A 10172-nucleotide genomic window follows, 5' to 3' on the forward strand; every position below is an offset into this window, starting at 1 on the left:
TGAAGAATGGGTCCAGAGGTTTAATAATCCTATCATTCCCATCCCTGACTGGGCATCAAAACCAGAATCTCCCAGAGAATTTAATTTAAAATAACTCCTTTCTGCACATTCCCTCTCTGTTCTAATTCATTAGCTGGGGGGAGGGAATCTGTATATTTAACAGCCCTTCCCTCCCCACCGTGATTCCAATGCACACTCAGGACTGGGGACAGCACATTACCTACCCACTTCTTGCTACACTGCAGCAGATGGAAATGTGCTCCTCTATCCTAATCTTAATATGGTTACTCATTTGTTATTCAACTGATGCTTATCGAGTGTCTACTGTGTGCAAGACCCTATGCTCTCTCTCCCAGAGGTAAGACTGTACAGGGGATGTGGTATGGATTTCACCACTCCGGTGGGTGGTAGCGCTGGGGGTGAGTGGGTGAGTTCCTTGGCAGTATGTGTGCTGGCCGTTGGCTGGGGTTTGGGGAGGGAGCAGTGTGTGGGTGAAACTCAGGAATCCTGCAGCACTACAGTGGCAGGAATTTTTAAAAGGCCCAGCCCTGCCCTGGGTGACATGTCTGTCTCTAACAGACATGGAGCCAGCCCAATTCTAGGTCTTCTTAGGCAACTGCTACTGGGGGTCCCCACAAGCAACACATGGGGCAGGGCACAGTGCTTTCCCTCTGGGACCTTCTAAGCCAGATAAAATATAATGCAGATGAAACACACATGGGAAATGCGCCATGGACAGCCAACAGATTGCGGTCATGAAAAAGGATGACAGATTCCACCGTAATTCGCGACCCACCCAAATGTCACATCCTCTGGCAGTTCCTGACACAAGCAGGTGTGGTTTCCATGTACTCCATAGCACTTAAAATATAACAACAGAAAGAAAAAAGGAAAAAAAAACCCAAATCTTCTACTACTGCTACCTGAGGCTTATTATGTCAAAACTTCTAGCTGTTTCACTGGGCGACCCCATTATATTCTCCCAATAGTGCAGGGAACTCAGGGAAGTTAAATGACTAGACAAAGGCCACACAATTTGTTTAACAGAGTGGTCTTCATAATTTTTCTGCTTGCACATGCCATCAAATGATTTTGAAAAATGGTGTATCCCTAGAAACAGACACACTTCTATGGCCATGTAATTTATAACAAAGGAGGCACCATAGAGACTAGGAAAAGATCTTTTTAAAAAATGTGCTGGAATCCCACTACTGGGCATATACCCTGAGAAAACCATAATTCAAAAAGAGTCGTGTACCAAAATATTCATTGCAGCTCTATTTACAATAGCCAGGACATGGAATCAACCTAAGTGTCCATCATCGGATGAATGGATAAAGAAGATGTGGCACATATATACAATGGAATATTACTCAGCCATAAAAAGAAACGAAATTGAGCTATCTGTAATGAGGTGGATAGACCTAGAGTCTGTCATACAGAGTGAAGTCAGAAAGAGAAAGAAAAACACTGTATGCTAACACATATATATGGAATTTAAGAAAAAAATATGTCATGAAGAACCTAGGGGTAAGACAGGAATAAAGACACAGACCTACTACAGAATGGACTTGAGGATATGGGGAGGGGGAAGGGTAAGCTGTGACAAAGCGCGAGAGAGGCATGGATATATATACACTACCAAACGTAAGGTAGATAGCTAGTGGGAAGCAGCCGCACAGCACAGGGAGATCAGCTCGGTGCTTTGTGACCGCCTGGAGGGGTGGGATAGGGAGGGTGGGAGGGAGGGAGACGCAAGAGGGAAGAGATATGGGAACATATGTATATGTATAACTGATTCACTTTGTTATAAAGCAGAAACTAACACACCATTGTAAAGCAATTATACTCCAATAGAGATGTAAAAAAAAAAAAAAAATGGTGCTGGGATCCCTGTATACCTATTGGGGAAAAAAAATGAAATTGGACCTTACTTCACGCCATACACAAATATCAAATCCAGGTGGATAAAGACTTAAAGGTGAAAGGCAAAAATCTACAGCTTTTTAGAAAATAGTATATTCATGACTTATGAAGGAAAGAATTTCTTCAACAAACCACTGACAGCGCTCATGATACAGGAAAAGAATGATAAATTCAATTACACTAAAATTACACAGTGGTTCTTAAGTATACTACATAAAGAGTATAACAGGGCTTCCCTGGTGGCACAGTGGTTAAGAATCCGCCTGCCAACGCGGGGGACACGGGTTCAAGCCCTGGTCCAGGAAGATCCCACATGCCGCGGAGCAACTAAGCCCGTGCGGAACAACTACTTAGCCTGCGCTCTAGGGCTCGCGAGCCACAACTACTGAGACCACGTGCCACAACTACTGAAGCCCTCGCGCCTAGAGCCCGTGCTCCACAACAAGAGAAGCCACCGCAATGAGAAGCCTGCGCACCGCAACGAAGAGTAGCCCCCGCGCGCCGCAACTAGAGAAAAGCCCGCATACAGCAACTTAGACCCAACACAGCCAAAAAAAAAAAAAAAAGAGTATAACAGATAAACCATAGAGTGAGAGAAAAGATTTGCAACAAATATAACAACATGCTCAACAGACGGCTGCAGTATTAGGCTTGGGCAGCAGTGTTAAATGGAACTGCTTTGGAAAGCAGCTTCGCATTCTTTGAATGTATATTATATTTTACAAGAAAAAAAAGAAAAAGAAAAGAAACTACTGCCTAAGAATATGTATCTCCTTGCACATTTTAAAGTTGACATCTAAAAGTTTTTCATCTTATTTACTTTTTTTTTTTTTTTTAATTGTTACAAGAATGCCCATAGGGCTTCCCTGGTGGCGCAGTGGTTGAGAGTCCGCCTGCCAATGCAGGGGACACGGGTTTGTGCCCTGGTCCGGGAAGATCCCACATGCCGAGGAGCAGCTGGGCCCGTGAGCCATGGCCGCTGAGCCTGCTTGTCCGGAGCCTATGCTCCGCAACGGGAGAGGCCACAACAGTGAGAGGCCCGCATACCGCAAAAAAAAAGAATGCCCATAGCAGCCGTATATGTAAGTGCCGCAAGGTGGAACCAGCCCAAATATCTATGGAGAATGGATAAATTGTGTATTTTCATACAATGAAACACTACTTAGCAATAAAAAGGAACAACAGGGATGAATCTCAAAAACATGGTTATGCAAAAGAAGTCAGACACACAGAGTACCTTCTACATGATTCTGTTTATATTAAATTCAAGAACAGACAAAACTAAGATGTATGAAACCAAAAGAGCAGTTGGGGATGCGGACTGACTTGAAAGAGGCATAACGGAACTTTCTGGAGTGGTTCATCATGTATTAACTAGATACAAAAGATGTAATTTCTGCACATTACAGGTCTTAACATTTAAAAATAAAATTGTTATAGCACTGTCATAAATATATCCAATGAAATATAAATACCATAGTGACTTGATATCCACTATCATCCATTTAAAAATAAAAAGATATGGACAGGGGGGCTTCCCTGGTGGCGCAGTGGTTGAGAGTCCGCCTGCCGACGCAGAGGACACAGGTTCCTGCCCCAGTCCAGGAAGATCCCACATGCCGCGGGGCGGATAGGCCCCTGAGCCATGGCCGCTGAGCCTGCACGTCCGGAGCCTGTGCTCCACAACTGGAGAGGCCACAACAGTGAGAGGCCCGCGTACCGCAAAAAAAAAAAAAAAAAAGATATGGACAGGGACTTCCCTGGTGGTGCAATGGTTAAGAATCTGCCTGCCAATGCAGGGGACGGGGGTTCAAGCCCTGGTCCCGGAAGATCCCACATGCCGTGGAGCAACTAAGTCTGCGCGCCACAACTACTGAGCCTGCGCTCTAGAGCCCATGAGCCACAACTACTGAGCCCGCGTGCCACAACTACTGAAGCCTGTGCGCCTAGAGCCCGTGCTCCATAGAAGCCACTGCAATGAGAAGCCCACACACTGCAACAAAGAGTAGCCCCCACTTATGCAACTAGAGAAAGCCTGCGTGCAGCAACTAAGACCCAATGCAGCCAAAAATAAACAAACAGATAAATAAATGAAAAGATATGGACAAGCCCTTATCGAACAGTCATTTGGTTTTCTGTTGTTGTTGTTTTGCTGTTTTTTGGGGGGGGTTTTGGCCTTGCCGCGAGGCATGCAGGATCCTAGTTCCTGGACCAGGGACCATATCATGCCCCCTACACTGTAGCAGAGTCCTAACCCCTGGACTGCCAGGAAATTCCCCTTTTCTTTCCAGGTGTTTTTTTTCCCCATACATTTTAAATCATTCTTTTTCTCCTTGAAATCTATGTCTCCCACCAAATACTACTCTGAGGTAATATATTTTTATGTTTGAGAGTTCCTTATTCATCACCTTATTATTCTGCAACAATGTACAACTTAACCTTAAAAAATATATTATGCCCACAAGGCTCTAAATATCAACAATTTTCTTTGGGCTTAAGTTAGCATTATGATTATTAGTTATACATTAATAATATTGATCAAAGCAGCATAAAATTATTCCCACTGAAAATTCATCTCTTAATGAATAAGAGAGTAGTTAATGGGACCTTAGTTAGTCTTTTGAATTGTGCCTTTATTTACAACTAAACTCGGATTCTAAGCTAGTATCATACATCACAGTAAAATTTAGATGGTAATGCCTTATCTTTTGCAAAGTGAGAGAAAGATGATTGGGACAGGGAAACACTCAGGATCTCTGACCTTGGTGTGTTCTCAGATAGATTAGTTTTAAGAATGAGAACACATGAAGGCTGATCCATCTTGAAAAGGCTTCATGCCCAAGGATACATGTAATTCCAGTTTGAAAACCTCCAGTTTAGAGTGCGATGGAGATGGAATTCTAACCCAGGTATGTCTGACTCCCAGCCTAGATTCTTTCAACCTGCCCCATACAATCATAATTTATTCCTTATCACTTTGGCTTGAAAAACCATTTCAGAAGAATTTATTTGCAGGGCATGGGGTGGTGGTGGGACTATAGAAATAATACATAACCATTGCTCAGAATTAAAATATAGTGTCATTATTTTTACATGTTGGTTGCCCCCATCCAGACCTTGAACTCCTTGAAGGCAAGATTACTGTTTTATCTACAGAGTTGTATCCCTAGAACCTACAGAGCTTCTACTCACAAAATAGGACCTCAATAAACATAGAGCAAATGCCCATGGAGAACAAGACCATTTTCGAGTCTCTGACCTGCATGGATAAGGGACCCAGATTTGAAGAGGTGAAGCCAATGAGTAGCTCGGCTTTGCAGTTTAAGCTTCCCATTGTTTCCACAGTACCTTCCTCCATTCTTAGTTACAGAGAGTGTTTTCCCAAGCTAACATCCAATGCTTGGTGCCCTTGGCTTCAAGACAATTCCCTCGTTTAGCCTCCCAACTAGACTGCCTCTAATTCCACCTCAATGCCCCCCTCTATTGAATTTCTGTCACTCTCACTGCTGACCACAGAGAACTTTGGCCTGGGGGGGTTGGGAGGGACTAGCTAGGTGTGTGCTTGACACAAACGTCCCATGTGCTGAATCAAAAGGCCTGAAGAACTCCAGTCCACACTGGGCTTCATTCCCTCTTGCTGTTCTCCAGCCCACAGAAGCCAGAACAGTATTTTGCAGACCTTTAGCACTCACATGTCACCTTCACAATATTTGGTACCTCCACAGGCCACCTGTACTCACATCACATTTTCTTTATATTACTCATTTTTTTTAACCTAAATACCTACTCAAGCTTTGTCCTGAGCAATAATATCCAACAGTAACAGGCTTGATTGATATATACATATTTCAAGTGCATGTTTTCAAAAATTCATCATTATTAATATTTTTAATGTTGGTGCACCATGCAAGACAATCTCATGTAACGTCTGACAGAAAATGCTGTCCTAGACAGGAAGTTAGACTCTGGAGCTCTCTTGAGCTTCTTCTATGAGTCAGGCACCATACTAAGGCTTCATAAAAGATAACATTATCGGAGATCTTTTCCCCTACTCATTGGAGAAAATTAGGAAAACATAGAAAAGTCTAAGGAAGAAAAACTTGAAATCTCTTGTCATTCTATCTTGGTTAATAGCAAACATATCTGGATCTAAAATCTGACTCAAACATACTCATTATGATATCTTAGACAAGTCACTTAACCTCCTGGAGTCTCAGTTTATTCATCTTTAACACCGGTAAAATGAGACCTCTTTTATAGGATTTTGGTGAAAATTAAATGAAATGACAGATGTAAGGCACCCTAGCATAGTAAGTGATAAATAGTGAATGTGCAAAAAAATTTTTATATGATTATTATTTCCATAAATTTGTTGTCACATTATATGTTTCTATCTTTTTCTCTTCTTATTATATCTTGAGCATGAAATAATCTTTGGGTCCATAATTATTTATTTATTTTATGGGGGGCATAATTTTTAGTACCGAATAAAATTCCTTACTATGAATGACTTAGTTAATTTTATTACCAGATTGTTTCAGTTCTAATTTTTTGTACATAATAAGTAATCCTGTGATGAAAAATCCTTGTACTTAAATCTTGGTGCTCATTTATGATTTTTCCATAGGATAAGTTTCTAAAAAATGGAATTTTTATGGCTCTTGCTTTTTTTTTCTTTTTTCTGAGTTGGTCTCCAGAAAAGTTGTACTGATTTACCTTCTCACCAGCACTGGCTGAAAGTGCCTGTTTCACAGCACCCTCCCTGACACTGGGTATTAGTTACTTGTTAGAACCTTACTGATTTAACTGGAATATATCAGGCATTGTTTATAGGCCTTATTTCATCTTCACCACAACCCTCTGAAGGGTCCATTTGGTAGCCTCTCGTCCTTGATTGGGAAAACAAGGCTTCCAGAGGTTAAATTCTTACCCAAGCCAGTACAGGTATACATCGTTTTATTGTGGGTCACAGATATTGTGTTTTTGGCAAATTGAAGGTTTCTGGCAACCCTGTGTGGAGCAAGGCTACAGACACCATTTTCCCAAGAGCATTTGCTCACTTTGTTTCTCTGTGTCACATTTTGGTAATTCTTGCAATATTTCAAAATTTTTTATTAGCATTATATTTGTTATGGTGATCTTTGATGCTACTATTGCAAAGAGATTATGATTCACTGAAGGCTCAGAATGACAGCATTTTTTAGCAATGAAGTATAATTAAAGGGGACCTCCCTGGTGGTGCAGTGGTTAAGAATCCGCCTGCCAATGCAGGGTACACAGGTTCGAGCCCTGGTCCAGGAAGATCCCACATGCCACAGAGCAACTAAGCCCGTGTGCCACAGCTACTGAGCCTGTGCTCTAGAGCCCTTGAGCCACAATTACTAAGCCCACATGTCACAACTACTGAAGCCCGCGTGCCTAGAGTCTGTGCTCCGCAACAAGAGAAGCCACCGCAATGAGAAGCCGGCGCATCGCAACGAAGAGTAGCCCCCGCTCTCCGCAACTAGAGAAAGCACACGCGCAGCAACGAACACCCAACGCAGCCATAAATTAACAAATTAATTTAATAAAAGAATGCATTAAAAAAAGTATTATTAAACTAAGGTGGGTTTTTTTTTTGGCATAACGCTACGCACACTTAATAGATCACAGCATAGTGTAAACGTAACTTTTATATGCGCTGGGAAACCAAAAAATTCGTGTGACTCACTTCATTGCGGTGGTCTGGAACCAAACCTGCAACATCTCTGAGGTACTCCTGTTAAGTTGTTGGGCCAGGATAAGCCTATTTGGTCCTTAACATGCTGACTGTGGCTTTTCCCCTATACCACACTGCCTCCTGCTGGTGCCCATGGAGAGGGCATGAAGCCCTGAAATTCCTCAAATCAGATTCCTTAGATGAGAGTTAGGTATTTGTGATAAGAAAGAGAGTGATGTTGGGACAACCATATAATGGTGGGACTTTGAAAAATGGGGAGAAAACTCATCAAGCTTTTCACTTAATATTTATGCAATTTATGTGAGTTATACCTTAACTTAAAAAAAAAGAAAAATGAGAAGATTTTTGATAGAGAAGAGGAGGAAAGACTTTTCAGGCAGGCAATGGCTGAGTTAATAAAAATAGCTCACACTTACTGAGTCCTCACAACAAGCCAAGCCCTTCACTAAGGGCACTGGAAATAGTAATTCATTTAAGTTTCATACAATCACCATGAGGTACCTCTATTATTTGTACTTGACACATGAGGAAACAGGGGCACAGAGATGCATAAGTAAGTAACTTGCTCAAAGTTACACGTCTAGCAAATGGAACAGTCAGGATCTGAGGCAGGTAATTTGGCTCCTGGTTAAGGCAGGCAGACTGGGATCACAAAGTAGCCACACTCACCAAAGATCTGTCAGACTGAGAGGCCTCTTCCCCTATTCTGGAATGTTCACCATACAAAGATTTTGTCAGATCAGGATACTGTACAGATTAAGGTCTGTGTCTAATTCATTCAAGGATCCATCATGTCATTTCACATCCTCACTGATGCTGTCACTTGCCCTCCTGAGTTGTCCTTTAGTGGCCCCAAACTTGATCTTTGCTGATTCTAGTCCAGTGGGGTTGGCAGAACAGCTTTTGAAGCTAGACCAGTTACTAGGCCTCCCATGGAGGGGGCACACCCACCCACCAGAAATGGGATTTCTCTATTTAGTCCAGATACTGGGTGGTGAATTCCAAGAGCATCAGAGATACCGATAGTTGGCTTACATCCTATATCCCCACTTCCTTCCTACACCACTGCAGGCCTATCCAGTCCTTTGGAAATGCCCCTTACTCACCCACTCTTCTGCCTGTGGAAGATATGGCAGATGTGGAAGATAGTGATACACACAATGAAGAAGTGGGGAACAGGCTCTCCAAGGTCAGTGTGGCAAATCCATCACAGAACTGCAAAGAAGTAAGTAAAGGCTCAGGAACATGTCCAGTAAGGTGGAGGATGGAAGTGGATTTGGAACTGGGGTTGGACAAGAACAGACTTGAAAAGGAGAAAGGGACCTCTCCAGGCCTATCTACAAGGATACAAAGGGACAAAAGAACTCAGGGAAATTATCCTGTGCAGTCATAAGATTATGTAGTCAGCTGTTCTGTATCTAGAAAATCATGACACAAACATGTAAGAAATGGGAGGCAGCTGTAAGAATGTTCCTATTTGAGTAAATGTAGTTTGTTGGTGGACATGAAATTAAATTTCAGTAAATATAATTTGCTGGTGGTACAGTTTTTCAACATGTATCAAAATCCTTACGTGCCTACTCAATTCCATCCAACCTCAAGAAATGTGACAGGCCCTGGGCTAGGTTCTGGGATGCAGGGTAAAAAGGAAGACAGAGTACCAGCCCCCAAAGAAGCTAACTGTGAAGAACGTATTTCAGGAAGGGTGAAGTAGGAGGTGCTAAGGAGGGAGCAGCAAGGGGATTTAACCTAATCCAGAAAGTCAAGAAAGGGTGAAATGTCTTCTAAGTGAGGCTTGAAGAACAGGAAGGATTTAGTTAGGCTGGAATGGACAAGATGAAGCCTCTGGGCAAATTGAGTAGTAGGTGAAAAGGAAATGATAGAAGTTGTATACACACACACACAAAACGTGAGCCCAAAATGAGGTTGGCAAATAGGCGAATTCTTCAAGCTTTATAAGTCATTTTAAGGAGTCTGCACAATGTTCAAAATAAAAGGGAAGAGTGATGAGTGAATGTTCTGATCCGTGTTCTACTGTGTATTCGACTCAGTAATTCTACTTTAAGGAAATTATCCTAAGGAAACAATTATGAATTTCTGCAATGATACAGTTAAAAGGATGTTTCTAATATTGAGACTGTCTAGAATTGCAAAACTTTGAAATAACCTAAACGTCTTACAGTAGTGGTTTAGATAAAGAAGACGTTGGTTCATCCCTATATTGGAATGCTATGTAGCTGCTAAAGATACTGTAGAAAAAAAATTAATGACATGGAAAAATGCAAAATGAAGGTTATATAAAACATACATAGTATAATCTCAGTTTTGCGTGCGCGCACGCACACACACACATACACACACACACACACACAAACAGGTATACAAGACATTGGAATGCTAGAAACCTAAATGCCAACTTACCTTTTCGTGTGGGATTATGGCTGATTTAAATGTTAACGTTTTGATTATTTTTTCTAAGTGTTCTAAATGTGCTATTTTTGTAATTTAAAAACTATGTCTTAGAAAA

At 41.8% G+C, this 10172-nt stretch overlaps 1 protein-coding gene across 5 annotated transcripts in view; it reads right to left on the reverse strand.

The window, feature by feature from the left end:
• Window positions 1–10172, reverse strand: part of NIP7 (nucleolar pre-rRNA processing protein NIP7) — an 83329-nt gene that overhangs the window by 37715 nt on the left and 35442 nt on the right. For 3 of the 5 annotated variants that reach the window (XR_007474521.1, XR_007474520.1, XM_049704010.1), the window contains exon 5: window positions 8752–8860. The exons of the other annotated variants lie outside the window; for them this stretch is intronic. Coding sequence is in view for 1 of the 3 variants with exons in the window: in XM_049704010.1 (XP_049559967.1) it covers window positions 8752–8860 (109 nt within the window). In the remaining 2 variants the exon portion in view is untranslated. The remainder of the gene's footprint in view (window positions 1–8751; window positions 8861–10172) is intronic. 5 annotated transcript variants of the gene reach the window in all.

This window comes from Orcinus orca, chromosome 20 (genome assembly GCF_937001465.1).
Source record: "Orcinus orca chromosome 20, mOrcOrc1.1, whole genome shotgun sequence".
In the NCBI taxonomy this organism is placed as follows: domain Eukaryota; kingdom Metazoa; phylum Chordata; class Mammalia; order Artiodactyla; family Delphinidae; genus Orcinus; species Orcinus orca.